The sequence below is a fragment of the Pongo pygmaeus genome, chromosome 21 (genome assembly GCF_028885625.2).
Source record: "Pongo pygmaeus isolate AG05252 chromosome 21, NHGRI_mPonPyg2-v2.0_pri, whole genome shotgun sequence".
Taxonomy (NCBI): Eukaryota; Metazoa; Chordata; class Mammalia; order Primates; family Hominidae; genus Pongo; species Pongo pygmaeus.
The window spans coordinates 30,012,505-30,029,098 of NC_072394.2; the positions used below are offsets into that span (position 1 = coordinate 30,012,505).

At 43.2% G+C, this 16,594-nt stretch overlaps 1 protein-coding gene across 2 annotated transcripts in view; it reads right to left on the minus strand.

Annotated features, from left to right (window-relative positions):
• Positions 1-1,194: 1,194 nt before the first annotated feature.
• ATRN (attractin) overlaps positions 1,195-16,594 on the minus strand; it is a 171,224-nt gene continuing 155,824 nt past the window's right edge. The window contains exons 27-30 of one of the 2 annotated variants that reach the window (XM_063659468.1): positions 13,304-13,411; positions 7,990-8,104; positions 5,448-5,606; positions 1,195-5,250 (exon numbers count right to left, since the gene is read on the minus strand). In XM_063659468.1, the coding sequence (XP_063515538.1) occupies positions 5,482-5,606; positions 7,990-8,104; positions 13,304-13,411 (348 nt within the window). In that variant the 3' untranslated portion in view covers positions 1,195-5,250; positions 5,448-5,481. Of the gene's footprint in view, positions 5,607-7,989; positions 8,105-13,303; positions 13,412-16,594 lie in introns of both variants that reach the window. The other variant, XM_054467960.2, reaches the window with a different exon arrangement.

Genomic DNA, 16,594 nt, shown 5'->3' on the forward strand with positions numbered 1-16,594 from the left:
ACATATTTGTTGTTGTTGTTGTTGTTTATTCCCCTCAAGTCAAAAAGTCAGCAGACATGGAGTTTGCTTTCCGAGTTACCGAGTGAAACAGCCTTACCAGATGTTCTGCTCCGCCTGGCAGGGACCTCAGTTGTCCTGTCAGCTGCACTGTCTTCTCACTGCTCACCACCTGGCCACACGCTGAGCCAGTGCCATGTACTTCAGGGTTTGGTTACAGGTGCACTGCACTTCAAAGTGCTGATCTGTGTATTAGTGAGAGTAAGAAAAGCTAACCAGTGTAACAAAGCCCCAAATCTCAGTGGATCAGTAGAGTGAGTCTGCTTTCCAGTGATGCAAAGGCCAGCAAAGCTCTTACTGATCAGGTGGCCGGCCTCTAAGGGGTGACCCAGGGACCCACAGTCCCTCCAGTGTCTTTAACATGTGGCCCCTAGAAGAGTCCCCTGTGGGAGCATTTGTGTGCCAAGTTTGGAATTGGTGCCCATCACTTCTTCCAACCTTTCCTTGGCCATGGCTTACTTACCTTGGTCCCAACCTAACTGCAGGGAGGCTGGGAAATAATGAGCTGTGGGCCCAGTAGGTTTGGTAAACACAGCATTGTCTCTGCCACAGTACCAGCAAATCACAGGGTTTCTATCCTGTCACTGTTGGTGGCTCTCATGACCCTCCCTGGAAGAGTCTCAAGGTCCTTCTCAACTTGTTCACGGCCACTAGTCCAGCCATTTCCCTCCCTAAGCCAGACCTGAGCCAAGGAAAACACTGGCCACGGTTGAGACCTGTCAGCACACCTGAGATTCAGCAGTTTGGAGACAACCTAGAGGGACATTCAGGAGCCTATGAGGAGAGCGCAAAGTGGAAGGGTAACAGCACCACTGGAGACAGTGGCGTGGTTAGTGGAGGAGTGAGACGGCTGTCCATACCTCACTGCTCAGATCTGTTCCTGCCCCCACGGGCCCAGCTGCCCTGTAGGCACACAAAGGCTGTCGTGGAAGGTCTGTGGCTCACAAGCTACCTGGAGGGGTGTCTGAGGTACCTGCCAGGGGTTTTCACTCTCACCTCCATAACTGTCAAGTGCTCCCTCTGAGGCAGTCTGAAAACTGGTAAACGCTTTTTTTTCCTTAAGGTTCTAATGACCAAAATGTAAATATAGGCAAAACAATGCAAAATCAAAATGAAACACTCTGAACAAAAGCCACATTTTTACCAGATCTACTTTTATTTCAGAAGGAAGTTTGTATTATAGTATTTACTTTTGTTTATATACAAGTTCTTCACATTTGTGTTTAAAATGCACAGACCTCCCTTAGTTCTCTTGTTCCTGCTTAAATTAGCTGTTATTTTACAATACAAAAAATACCAAAAAATTGCAGTCCTAAATGTATGTATAACACCCACAATCCCCAGCAATGAAATAGTTTACAATACTTACTCCATATTTACATGAGTGTAATAGATGCTAAATTATACATATTAACAAACTAAGCTTGAATCCAAACAAACGAAATCGTAAATAACTATAAAACAAAAACATTTCCAGAGCCAGAATTAGTTCAACGAAACAGGCTTCACTAGTGTTTAGAATGTTTTGTGCACAAATTCAGTTACTGAAAGTCAATTCCATTATTGCCTTTAAAAGATAAGGCGCCAATTTTCCTCTCCACTTCAAAACATCTCCTTGTAGGCAGGGTGTTTGACTCTCATCAAGGGGCAATGTCTCTTGGCGGGCCTGGCTATCTAGAAACCACCGCAGTGGCTGGAGCCAAGTTTGGTCAATGGGGTAAACATTTCAGAAGGTAGGCAGGGCATGCCCTTAGGCCAGGAGGCCTCTGCCGTCATGGCTGTGTCCTCAGGATGGCCAATTCTCACAGAAACCACCACAAGGAAAGATCTCCTGGGATGACAGGGGTGTGAGGACTTGGATTTTGTTTTAATTCTAAAATGTATTTTTACATCTCAGTCACTACCCTAGCATTAGCTTAGGTTAGTGTTTAGCAAATACTTGTTGAATGGATGGATGAATAAATGAAATGGAAGGATCAAAGATGTTCATGAAAACACCACCATCTCCCAAGGAAGTGAATCAGCCCCTGGCCCCAGTACACCCCATTAAATCAAAGGAGCAGGATTTACACTGGAAGGTAAAATGCCTCTTCCCACCGGCAGTGCCCTGCTCTTTTTATTTCCCAGGTGTCTCCAGTCTTGAATGGCAGGCCTTACCCACGGGTAGTCCAGTACTTTCCTTCTGCTGACAGTCTTCTGTCCAGGACTGCCTTTCCTCCGGGTTAGCTCAGGGGATCTGGGGTTGCCTTCTCTCCACATGGGGAGGCACAAGCTTCTCCCCAGGCTGTGTGCAGGGATGGCAGGAGGCACACAGGAGTCCAGGGTATGTCGAATTCTCCACGGGGAAATGGGAACTATTTATCAACAAACTAGCTCCCTACTCCCACCCCCAGTTTTCAGTATAATAAACTGATTCCAGGAAATGGTCATTAAAAATTTAGACAAAACTACAAAAAATGGAGAACCCCCTTTTGGAAAGTCTGATTGCCACAGATTAGTCTTTGAACTTAAAGACTGAGAGAAACATTTCTCAGGACAAGACTGGTCATCTCTCACTACCCAGAGTACTAAGAGGCTGCCAGAAAGGGTCATAATGTGCTTGCAGGGCCAAGGGCAGCGGCAGGGACGCCTCTGCTTCCTGAGTCTCCTCAAGCGCTGTCGTTTCGATTCCCTGCCTGATTTTTCATATGCACTCTGACAGATGAGTCCTGTTTTAAGAAATACCTAATTGGTGCCAGATGCATCTGAACACATCACACAATGGGGATGCATTTCTTGGGTCTGTTATTCACGTATCGGGGCCTGGCGAGAACCTGGATATCCAGCATATGGCACAAAAACATCTTAGGTGAAACTCAGACATTGTTATATTTAATAAAAATACATGAAGATTTTTTCTGTTTTATGTACACTCCGAATGTCTGAACATTCTGGACACTACTGTATAGTTATGTACAAGTGCAAGGTCAGTGTTGTCTTGACTATTTTAATTTATATACAGGCTCTCTTGTGACGCGCAACATTGCCAGATGACAACCAATTCCTTCTTGGTAACAGGCTCCGAGCCCAGCGCCTCTTACTCCCTGCCATTCCCTTTTTCTGCCCTGAGGCCGGAGAAAGCTGTTTGCTGTTGGTTGCAAAGGAGAAGCAGGTGGATTCAGCGGCTTCCCCACCGCTGGAGCAGAATGAAACTTCACTTGCTCCTTCCTTCCTTTTTAAAAATAAACATTATCTTTTAGGAAAAAAATAAGACATAACCAGATGGCTGTAGGTCATGGTGCATATTTCAAAGCATAGGACTAACACGGGGAAAAGACTTCTTTGGCCTAGGAAAACTGGTCCTTTGAACAAACAAAGAGGATCTTCCCTGTAGGAGGACAATGCCCAGGGGCCTCCCTTTTGCCTTGCCGGGGGCGGGGGGGGGGGCCGGGCCTGTGGGAATTAAGGGGCCAGTCCACTGCAGGCGCCATGGGTGCTGTGTTCTGTAGCAGGGATGGGGAAACTCATGAGAGGAGAGGTCTTTTCTAGAACGTCTGCTCTTTAACAGTAATGTGAAAAAGAAGCTTTATGAGAGGTGAGTCTCAAAGTAGAGGTGTTTTATGCATCAGATAGTGTTTTATGGTTCAAATTCCTTGAAAACATCTTTCCAGGCAATTCTTCATGGGAGTGGGGTTAGTGTTGGGGAAGAGACAAAATTCTCTAGGCACTGCATTTAAAGGTAAAATGCCGCAGTTTTAGCTCTTTTGAGTATCTCTCCAAATTCACAAACTTGAGCATTGCTGTCCTGCGGTCCATCCCAATAGGGTAATGCCAGAGATCCCAGGTTTTGAAGCAGAAGAGAGCTTCTGGGAGGCTGCTGCATAATGCCAGAATACAGAGCACCATAAATGGGGAAAACACAATTTCCAGGCAGTGCCCTCTGGGAGAGCAGCAGGGGACTGTCCCACCCTCTTAAATTTGGTCATTTTCCATTTGGCAGAGTTTTCCCTCCTCGTCCATTTTTTTCCATGTGCTTTTCATCCTTGTCAGCATTTGCTGCCCTCCTCACAGCCACCACCTTGGTCTGAGAGGGAGGGTGGGTGGGTCGAGCCCCTCCTGGGGGAAAGAGGGCAAACGGGTCCTTCTCCAGGCTTTGGGCAGCTTCTGCCTGACAATGGGAGGCTGTCCCTTTGTCAGGGACATCTGAGTCCACCCCAGCCTGAGAATGAACCACAAGTTCAGAGGAGGCTGCAGGACACACAGCTGCTCTCTGATCCAGGGGTCCCAAGTGTTCTCAGTGCTCTTTTCTGCTCAAGGAAACGTGACATGAATGAGTCCTTTCCTCTGATCACTTATCAGGCCTAGGTGACACAGGGGTGGGGGCAGGGGGCGCCTTCTTGACAGCGTCCTTTTTGATAATAAAAACAGGAGCTTTCACAGTTCATTCATTTCTGCTTTCCTCTCATCCCTGCTGCTAGATCAAACGTTCCTTGGGTGAGAAAATTCTTTCCTGGCTGCAAATCAGATTTCAGAAAAAAAGCAGACTGCCAATGGTAGCTATTTAAATTTTACAAGAATGTAGGAATGCAATTATGTAAAAACTTAGGCTTACTAACTTTCCAATTGCTAGATCTATTTAAAGTCTAGGCACTTAGTGTTGTGTGTATGTGTTTGTGTGTGTATGTGTGAGAGAGGGAGGGTGAGATGGAGAAGGAGAGGGACAGGCAGAGAGAAAGGAAGAGAGAGTTTCAAATGGATTAAGACTAAATTAATCAAGTTGCTATAGAAAACTACCTATTATACCAGTTTACATTCAAAGTAACACTGCTGACCTTGACATTTAAAATAGCCCCCCTTCTATCCTAGCTTGATATGATCAAAAGAGATGGACCATTATTAATTCTCAACTAGAAAAAAAGGTACTCCCTGGAAGAGAGATAATTGCCTAAATCGTGCAAGAATAAATAGCACATCTTTTAAAAAAGATAGCAGGCTTCAGATGAAAACAAGTTAATTCATCTGACTAGTTTTTAAAAGACCATGTTCAAGAACAACTGATGACGAACGTCTACTTGTAAACACTCCATCTTTTGTTTTTTGCACAGTTGAGACAGTCCCAAGAACAGTTTTCCACAGTGAACCTGAGTGTCATTCCTAGTTCTCTCACTGGCTCTACACCGGCCTCCTCCAGCAACCGTCAGCTCATCCCTGGACCTGTAATTAAATCAAGTATTTCCTATGCAAAAGTAAAAGGTTAGATGCTGGAACATGGATGGGAGAAACCGTCAAAGAAAGCTTGTGATCATGCAGGTGAGTCAGATGCTTTGAGGGTTTCCAGTCTTCTGCCCCGCACCGCACAGCCATTTCCCCGCCATGCCCTTCCCTGCAGATGGCTCTGGTGTGCCACTCACTAGCTCGTGCGCGGGAGAGTCCCTGGCCCCAGCATCAGATGCAGGTCCCAGGCTGTGCAGGGGGCTGCTGCTTCCGGTTTCTCACGGCTCCTGACTTCTCCTTGTACACTATCGGCATCTGCTGAGAAATGTCCACCAGGGCGCTGGCCACAGCAAGACCTTGGGAGAACCACAGAGAGAACATATGTTGGGAGCAGCAGGCTTTTATTTTGTTTTAAAAAATAATTTAAACATTTATTTTTCAATCCCATGGTGCAAAACAAACAAACCAAAAAACCACAACAAAAAACCCCCCAAAAGGTACACATACACAAGGAAAAGTCTTCCTTCCACCCCGACGCTCCCTCCGCCTTCCCCTCCATCTGGGTAAACGCTTTCACTAATTTGTATGTACATATTCTTCTCCTTTCCCTACTTTTTACACAAAAGGTGTAGTTTGCTTTTCAGCACATCAACCAAGCACAGTGCTCTGCTTGGTGGTGGGAACATATAAATGAGATTGTAGACGTGTGCTAAGTGCCCAATTTCTCCCGCCTTCCTCCAAAAGGAGCCAAGAAACAGCAGCACACTTTATGACGAGTTTCAGATTCACCCCTATCACTCAGTCAGCATTAGTCACTTCCATTCCATACCACGATACAGGCAGGGCAGGCTCTGGGGCCAGGCTTTGGAATAAGCAAGTTTCTTTAACCTCCCTGTGCCTCAGTTTCCTCATTTGTAAAATGGGGATAATAATAATACAGGGCTAGTGTGAAGAGTCAATGAGTGAACTAACATAAAGTCTTAGTACCTGGCACGCAGCAACAAATGGTCAATAGCAACTACCCTTTATGCTCATCACTGCCCCGCTGCCCACTTTGCTTTGGGGACTTGCAATCCCATTTTCCTTCCTGTATTGGTAACGGAGTAATCTGACATCCATTAGGGAAGGCACGGTTCTGGGGGAGCTGGATTCCTAATACACGTGGGAAATGGCCAGCGCAGGCTTGGAGCTCTGCTGAGACCTGCCAGGAGCTGTGTTAGTGGAGCGTGTTACTTGCCTTGTTGAGCCTGTGAAGGGGAGTGGGGGTGGGGGTAGACAGCTGTAAGTGCCTGGCGCACAGTGGGGAATGCTGTGGGAGTCTAGAGAAGGGCACCACTTAAAACAGGGGGTACAGAAGGGGCAGCAAGGACGGCTCCACTGTTGGGTGGGTCTCAAGCATTGAGCAGATCTTTATTAGGTGTTTCGGGTGGTTGGGGCATGTCAGGCAAAGGCTGGAGCAGGAAAGGCTACAGGGCTGCACACCTGTCACCTTGCCACCCCAGCCGCCACCCTGCCCTCAGGGAGCACTAGCCACTGTTTGCTGGGCTGGGTGGTGGCACTTGAGTGACAGATGAGAGAGTTGTCCTGTCCTCAACACAGGCAAGGCCGAGTTAGGGGCTCAACTCACAGGAATCCCTAGGTGAGATGAAGACAGTGAATCCTGGCCGAGCCATGCCAAAAGGCCTCCCTCGTGAAGATACTGTATATCCTAACCATTCTAAAGCTGGGCTGGAGGATCTTCTGTGTCTGAGGGTGCACTGAAGGGACAGTGGAGCTCAGGGCCTGGACCAGTATCCTGGGGCAGCCTTTCCACCAGACACACGGTGTTCTCTGGCTAAGGTAACCCTGACTCCAGAATCATCTAAACTGAAAGCTGTCTAAAATGATCACATTTGAGGCATCCTCCAAAGCACTCTGTAATTAAGTGAGATACTTTCAAAACTGTATTCCATATTTTCTGTCTTCAAAATAGGAGTTTATATAATCATAATTCATATATTTGATGGAGAAGTGTCACATGCATTGGTAAAATATTATGTAGTAGGCTATAAAAATGTTTAAGATAGTTATATGAAAAAAGCAGAATAAAAATTAGATCTATACAATCATTTCAACTAAATTGCTGGCCAGGGCTGGAAAGAACACAGAACAATGAAAATTGGTGGGTTGTGGGATAGCAGAACTGTGCGTGGATTTTCAGACGTTTCCTTTATGTTATCGTTGTGTTTGTGCCTTATAATTAAAACAGTGAAAAAGCAAAAGAAATGCAGGAGGGCTAGAAATACCAATTGAAGAAACACCAGCCCAGGGCAGACGGCTGAAATTGTGGAGTGGAGATGGCAACTGAGGGAGAACATGCAGGGTGAAGGGAGCACACCCAGATTCAGGGGCAGGACAGGGCAAAAGAGACAGGGAAAGAGCAGCAGAGGCAAAGGGGGACCAGAAACTCCGACAGCAAAGGCAGGTGTGGTCAGAGGCATCCACGAGCACTGAGAGGCTGGGGAGGCCAGAACGGTGAGGAGGTCCCGGGACGTCCCCCCAGGAAGGGATGATGACCTCGGGAAAATAATTTTGGGCATATAGGTGAAAATGGGTTATCTCACTGAATCCTTGCCATGGCATGGGCAGGCACTGTTGGTTATCACCTTTATAACCTTGTTCTCTAGGAAAGGGAAGTATCCCATGCTTAGCTCCCTCACATGCTTAGAAGGTGTCTTTCGCTGGACCGCATCTACTCACCTGACTGCCCAGGAGGAGGGATGCCACCCAGGCCTCGAGGGAGCCTCACAAACACAGAGAGGACAGCGGCTTTGTTGCCAAAACATGGCTCCAGTGCAATGGGTTTGGGAACAGTCTGGCGGAAGAAAACAAAATTACCTTAAGTGATACGCAAGCCTTAATGTACACGGACAACTTAACGGTCATTTGTGCTTATAAGAACCATCAATTTTAGGTACATAAAAAAGGTACATTGCAGTTTTTAAGATAACGAAAAAGGGCAGGAGAGAGCTAACAGTATTCTCTGAGCACCAGCGACACGGGTGGTACTGTTTGCTACCTTCCACTGAGGTCTCACATTCCCCTTCCAGAGGGCTGCTTGAACTGTAGGGAAGGGGCCACGCCAAGTGGGTTTCTTCTGGATGCTGTACTTTGGCTCGATTTGAAATTCTAACTCATAATTGTAGGTCACAGGAATGGCAGTGGTGAGTGCTTGGTAGATTTGTCAGATAGTTCTGCATACCTGGCTCAAACACAGATGCCGATATCATGGAGACTTAAAAAAATTCTATTTTGTCTGTCCTTTAGACACTAAGTAGACAAGCCTGCTGGATGTAAAAGCTTGTAAAAGCTGGGTGGCTGACCAAGTAGATTCTTTGTCTACTCTCTGGATGCATTTGGCTCTGGAAAATATGTCTTCATCTTCTGTTGCAGCCTTTAGATGAGATCTGTCCCCTATATTAGTTTCTTCTCTTTTTCTTTTCTTTCTTTTTTTTTTTTTAAAGAATAAAAATGGGGTCTTACTATGTTGTCCAGGCAGGTCTTGAACTCCTGGGCTCAAGCAATCCTCCCACCTCAGCCTCCCAAAGTGTGGGGATTAAAGGTGTGACCTACCGCACCCAGCTTATATTAGTGTAACAAACTACTGCAAACTTAGTTGCTTAAAACAACACCCACTTATTATCTCACAGCTTTAGAGGTCAGAAGTCCCAGCAAGCTCTGTAGGGTTCTCTGCTGAGAGAGACAGGTCTGTTCATGTCTTCCATGAGTTCTGGGGAATTATCAGCTATCTCCTGAGGTCTCCCAGGCTGAAGTCAAGTTGTCAGCTGGATGGGACTCTTATCTGGAGACTCTGGGGAAGACTCTGCTTTGAAATGCATTCAGGGCTTACGCAGTGGCTCACACCTGTAATCCCAGCACTTTGGGAGACCCAGGAGGGAGGATCCCTTGAGCCCAAGCGTTTGAGGCTACAGTGAGCCATGATCATGCCACTGCACTCCAGTGTGGGTGACACAGCCAGACTCTGTCTCACAAAAACAAAAAAACTTCTGTGGCCACTCCATCTCTAAACCAGGGATGGTATGTCAAGTCCTTCTCATGTTTCCAATCTCTCTGGCTTCCTCTTTCTGCCACCAGCCAGAGAAACTTTCTGTATCTTAAAGTCAACTCCCTTGTTTCATTACGTCTGCAAAATCCCTCTAGCAGTACCTAGAGTAGTGGGTGACTGAATAAACATGGGATGGAAATCTTGAGGGCCACCTTTAGAATTCTGCTGACTATACCCACAAATGTCATCAGTTTCTTCAATTTGGTTGAAGAAAATAATTTCCAGTACCACTCTGCTGTGGCATAAGGAACTGACTAGATGGGTGAATGGCAGAGGCAGGGAGATCAGTTACGAAGTAACTGCAAGAATCCAGGCGAGAGACAGCGGTGGCCTAGAGCAAGTGGGAATAGTGGCAGAGGTGGGACACAGTGGCTGGGAAACATTTTTGAATATGGAGTCAAGATTTGCTGATAGATTGGCTGTCCAATGAGAACATGACATCAAGAATGAGTCAAGAACAATTCCACAATTTTGGCCTGAGCAACTAGGGTGATGGAGGTGTTACGTGCTGAAAGGCGGAAGGTATGTCAGAGGAGCAAGTCTGAGAAATAAACATCCAAAGCTCAGTTTGGCCATGGCCATGTTAAAATATCCAAGTGGGGACACTGAGCAGGCAACTGACGTTTGTGTTGGAGGCTCATGGGAGCAGTCTAGGTGAGAGGATCATGGTGCTTAAACCTGTGATAGTGAAGATCACTGAAGAGGTGGGTGTAAAAGACAAAGAAGGGGACAAAGACAGGGCCTGATGCACACCACTGTCAAAAGATGAAGAGGATTGAGCAAAGACCACTGAGCAAGAACAGCTAGAAGGCAAGTGTGTGGTGTCCTGGAAGAAAATCAAGAAAATGTTTTAAGGAGAACTAACTGTGTCATATGCTGCTGACATATATCATGTTGTTCAATACTTTAGGCTTGTCTATTTTTTAATCCCAAAAATATTATTTTACCAGGATAATGTTTGTTTAGATTTCTATATATGATTATACTTTTATTTACTCACTATTCTTTCTTACACTTTAGTCTATCCTCCTGGGCGTAATTTTCCTTCATTTTAGCACATCCTTCAGACATTTCTTTTGTGCAGGTCTGCTGGTGGCAAATTCCCAATTTTTATTCTAATTTGAAGGTATCTTTATTTCATCCTTGTTCTCGGAAGGTGCTTACTGGGCACACTATTCTAGGTTGGGAGGTTTCTTTCAGTACTTCAGAGACATTTTCCCACTGTCTTCTGACTTCTGAGAAGTCGGCGGTCAGTCTGTCATTCCTTTGCAGGTGATCTTTTCCCTTTTTTTTTTTTTTTTTTTGCGATAGAGTCTTGCTTTGTCGCCCAGGCTGGAGTACAGTGGCGCAATCTCAGCTCACTGCAAACTCCGCCTTCTAGGTTCAAATGATTCTCATGCCTCAGCCTCCCAAGTAGCTGGGATTACAGATGTGTGCCATCATGCCTGGCTAATTTCTGTATTTTTAGTAGAGATGGGGTTTCACCATGTTGGCCAGGCTGGTCTTGAACTCCTGACCTCAAGTGATCCGCCTGCCTCGGCCTCCCAAAGTGCTTGGATTACAGGTGTGAGCCACCACACCCGGCCTCTTTTCCCATTTTTAACAAAAATTGCGGTAAAATACACATAACATTTACCATCTTGACCATTTAAAAATGTACAGTTCAGTGGTATTAAGTATATTCACATTGTTGTGCAACCATCATTACTATCCATCTCCAGAACTCTTTTCATCTTGTAAAACTCAAACTTTGTACCCATTAAACACTAACTCCCCATTTTCCCCTTCTCCCAGCCCCGGCAAACCACTGTTCTACTTCCTGTCTTTATGAGCTTGACTACTACAAGTGTATATCTTAAAAGTGTAATCATACAATGTTTATTTTTTTGTTACTGGAGTATTTCACTTAGCATGTCTTCAAGGTTCATCATATCGTAGCATGGGTCAGAATTTGCTTCCTTTGGAAGGCTGGATAACATTCCATTGGATGCATAGACTACATTGTGCTTATCCATTCATCTATCCATGGACACTTGGGCTGCTTCCACTGTTTGGCTACTGTGAATAATGCTGCCAAGAACACTGATGTTCAAATATGTCTTTGAGACTCTGCTTTCAGTTCTTCTATGTATAAACCCAGATTGCCAGATTATATATAATTCTATTTTTAATTCTGGGGGGAATAGTGGTACTGTTTTCCACAGTGGCTCCATCACTTTATACTTCCATCAACAGTGCACTAATGTTCCAGTTTCTCCACGTTATATGTGATACTTTTTCTCTGGCTGATTTTAAGATGTTCTCTTTGTCTTTGGAGTTATACAATTTCATTATGAGAAATCCAACTTGTTTTCTTTCCTTCCTGCCTTCCCTTTCTTTCTTTCTTTAATCATGCTTACAATATGTTTTGCTTCTGGAATCTGTATATTCATGTTTTCCATCAGTTCTGGAAAGCTATCATCTCTGAATATTGCCTCTCCTTTGTTCTGGGATTCTGGAAATATATGAGTTGGATCTTCTCATTCTATCCTCCATATTCTTAGTATCTATTGTACTTTCTATCTCCTTGTCTCTCTGAGCTGCATTCTGTGTACTTTTTTCAGATTCATCTTCCACTTCGTAAATTCTCTCTTATGTCTGATATGCTGTTTAACATGTAAATTGAGTTTATTTATTAAAAAAATTTCAACAAGTATATTTTTCATTTCTAGAAGTTCCATTTGGTTCTTCTTCAGATCTGCTTGGCCATACTTGACTCTCATCTTTATGATTTCATCTTTTATTTCTTTAAACATTTCATACACAGTTATATTCTTTAGATTTCAATTCTAACATTTGGAGTCCTGTCCACATCAATCATCTGTTGTTTCTGCTACTCTTATTTATGGTGGCTTGCCTCTTGTCCCTGGTGATCTTTAATTACTTCATCTTGATCTGTGGGACTTCAACAGCGCTGAATTGAAGATGTTTTTCTATAGAGAGGATTTCCATCTATTCAGGTGGGCGTTGTGTTTACCATCTGGAACCACTTAGGACAAATCATGGTTTGTTCTTTTTAGGGTAGGGAAAGAGAGTATTCCCTGGAGATTTTACCTACTTCCTGTGAGCTCAGTAACATTTTAAATTAAGTATGTTTTATTCAAGATACATAGCTATTACTCCAGCGTATCTTAAATAGTCCATCATTTTGCCCAAGGAGAAAGTCTTACCATTTTCTTCATCATTTTGGGGAGGGGGGTGATAAATATTTTCCATAGAGTATTAATACATAGTGTATTATCATTTTGCTGCTTAAAAAATTCCCCAAAATATAAAGAACAATAGGCTGGGTGCGGTGGTTCACGCCTGTAATCCCAGCACTTTGGGAGGCCGAGGTGGGCGGATTGCTTGAAGTCAGGAGTTCGAGACCAGCCTGGCCAACATGGTGAAACCCCGTCTCCACTAAAAATACAAAAATCAGCTGGGCGTGGTTGCGCACATCTGTAATTCCAGCAACTCAGGAGGCTGAGGCAAGAGAATCGCTTGAACCCGGGAGGTGGATTGCAGTGAGCCGAGATCACACCACTGCGCTCCAGCCTGTGTGACACAGTAAGACTTTGTCTCAAAAAAACAAACAAACGAACAAACACAAAAACAATGATTCGATGTTCAATGCAGCTCTTTTCAAATAAAAGTTTTGTATGCCACAGAATACTTAAAAGAAAAGCAGACAAATCATTTAGATTTTAAAATCCCCTGAACACAAGACTGCTCAGCGACATGAAACACAGATTGAAAAACAAAAGCAAAAGAGTACCCAGCAACTTCAGGTTTTAGCTTATTGTTAAAAAGAAAGAGAGGAAAAAAAGGAGGTAATGGAATAGGGCTTTTGCTCTCTCTGGTTTCCTAGACTTAGGAGCCTAAGTTTTAAAAAGTCAAGTTATAGGGACTTCTAAGTCACATTCTCACCTTTATACTCCCCCCAATAAGATCAGGAGGCTCCTCATCTGTTTCCAAGGCAACATTTACGGAGGCAAAGGGACGGCTGGCCATCTGTTGCATCTCTCGAAGAAGTTGCTGATAAATAATACAGCAAAGCCATTAATGGAATTAGTACCGAAGGGGTTTTATTAGTTAATGCTACGTGTTAAAAACACCTCATCCTCCCTGATTCAAACAAATCAAGTCCAAAATGATACTTTTTAGACTTGATATTAGATAACATTAGGGATTATTAAATTTTGTTGGATGTGATAACACCACTGTCCTTATATTTTTAAAAAGCCCCTGTTAGAAATACATATTAAAGTACTATGTTTATTGCAGCACTATTTACAATAGCAAAGACTTAGAACCAACCCAAATGCCCATCAATGATAGACTGGATAAAGAAAATGTGGCACATATATGCCATGGAATACTATGCAGCCATAAAAAAGAATGAGTTCATATCCTTTGCAGGGACATGGATGAAGCTGGAAGCCATCAGTCTCAGCAAACTAACACAGGAACAGAAAACCAAATACTCCATGTCCTTACTCTTAAGTGGGAGTTGAACCATGAGAACACATGGACACAGGGAGGGGAACATCACACACTGGGGCCTGTCAGGGGTGGGGGGCAAGGGGAGGGAGGGCATTAGGACAAATACCAAATGCATGCAGGGCTTAAAATCTAGATAACAGGTTGATAGGTGTGGCAAACCACCACGGCACATGTATACCTATGTAACAAATCTACATGTTCTGCACATGTATCTCAGAACTTAAAGTAAAATAAGAAAATAAAGATAAAAATAAAAGTACTGTGGATTTAATGCTATGATGTCGACTTGTCAAATACATAAAATGGTGTGGCCCTATCTCCTCGTATTTCTACCTCTGAAGTCAGGCTTGCTTTCTTCCTACTGAAACTTGCACCAAGGATTCACACAACAACAAAAACCTATGCTTCATTATACGGCAGATAGGAACTGAGAGAACCCTTCCTTCAGAGAGGTGGTATAAGCTAAAAACATAAACAAATGTGAAATTTTGCAGAGTAGAGGGACAAACAGGGGCTCAAGATTTAGGGAGGCTTGATGAACTCCTGCTCCAATAGTCTACAGCTGTGCGACCTTAAGAAAGATGTTTGAAGTCTGTTCCTAGCCCATAAGGTTGTCACTGGGATCAAATGAGATACTACAGCACAGCGCCTAGCACATGGTGAACGGCCGTTCACATATCATTAAGGATATTAGAGATCTTTCTGGGCATGATGCTGAAGCTTTGAGGTTATGCCTTGGGAGACAAGTAGGCCTTAGTTCAAACTGCCTCCTTGGAACCACTGTAGAAGACAGAATCTTGGCCTGGTTAGATATGGCTCTGTTCTAGAAGGGCATTTTTATGATAAGTATTTTCTTAAAATACCAACATTCTTACATTTTTTAAAGCTGTAGGTCCATTTACTCGAATAATATATGCAGCAATGCTCCTTGGGGTCTGTGCTTAAGTGCTGGGGTCACAATAAGACAGGGTTCAGGAGGCAACGTGTGTAAAAGCACTTAAAACCGGGGCTGGTGTGTAGCAAGGACTAAACAGTGTCAGCTGCTACTACTATTGTTTTTAAAAATAACATCAGATCATTGCTTCTACAATTCTGAGAGGGAATAAATAATGGCTGACATTTTAGAAATGATGAAATATATTCTGAATGGTCAGCTTCACAGTTACAGAGAAATTCCAAATCACACGGTTGTAAAAGCATAGTTTATTAGATGACCAACTCTATACTAAACACATATATATATTTTAATCTTTTTCCTATAGGCTGTGAATCTTACTTTCTCTCATGCACACTGCAAACAATTTCCAGTTGATTGTTTAGCTTCTGTGTTATTCACTTATTTTTTGATATACTTAAGCCTTCATTTTTATGCAGACAAATCTCTACTATGCTGTTTTAATAACTTTATATGAAAATAATAACTTTGTTTCCTTTCCAATAGTAACAACACTTCTTAGTTCCCTTTCACTTAGTGCACAGTCTAGAACATCCAGCACAAAGCTGAGTGACTGTGGGATTACACGAAGATAACCAACTTGGGCTGTGAAGACAGAAGTCCCTAGTCAAAGCCTCGTTCTGCCTCTTAGTTAACTATGTGGTGTAAGTCACTTCACCTTTCGGAGCCTCAGTCCCCTCATCCATAAAACATAGCTAGGGACAATACATATTTCATAGGTTTGAGACGAGGATTAGTTAATCTATGTAAAACCACTTAGAACTCAGTGCCTGGAATTTTTAAATGTTCAGATGTCAGCTCTTGTTAAAACTAACTTGCCTGGATACAACCTCTGGTGTTTGTTTGTTTTATCATGAGTGATGCTGATTATCCAGATATTCTTCATAGCGTTAAAAAGGTATTTTTGATTTTACTGTGAGTTTTGTTTTCAAATTAGGAATGGATATTGAGTTTCAATAAATGACAAAATGATTTCTTGGCCACTAGGAAGAATTCAGGTGTTATTTTTTCCCCATTGACATGATATATTCTTTTTTTGACATGATATATTCTAATAGGTTTTCTGGTATTAAGTGACTCTTTCATTACACTGCAATTAGACTGCTGCACATACATTCACTATGCAGCTGCCCTTTGTATTTTGGTGCTACCTTTGTCAGGTTTTGGTACCAAGATTTCTGTGTATAAAATCAGTTCGGACTCTTTCAAGCCTTCCATCTGTTCCTTTGCTTTACAGATTTTAGAAACAATTAATTCTCATAAGCACTCAGGGAGGAATAGACTATCATCATCTCCATAAGCTCATCTCAACCTTGAAACTCCCTGGGTCTCATGTCCTTCTTGGAGAGAGTAGCACTCAAAGTTTTCAACTCCTTTCTTGATAACTGGTTTACTGTGGCTTCTTACTTCTTTCTTACTCCATTGTGAATAAATATACATTTAAATTAAATTGAAAATATAATTTTTTCAGAACATCACGTAATTCATTAGGATTTTAAAGTATATCAGTAATACAGCTATCTAAAAAACCATTTGAACATGTTATCTCCTTATTTAAAAAATAATAATAAAGAGTGTGCAACATTCCCTCTATGATAACATCATCTTTATGTGGGTCAGAAAAGGTGGTACTGTGGCCCACAACAAGAGGCCCATATCCTGGAGCCTGTCTTAACCCTATTCAGACATGAATATCCTATCAACAGTGCTGAGTGCTTGTGAGTTGTGATTTTAGATACTTCCCTTCTCTTCTAAATCTT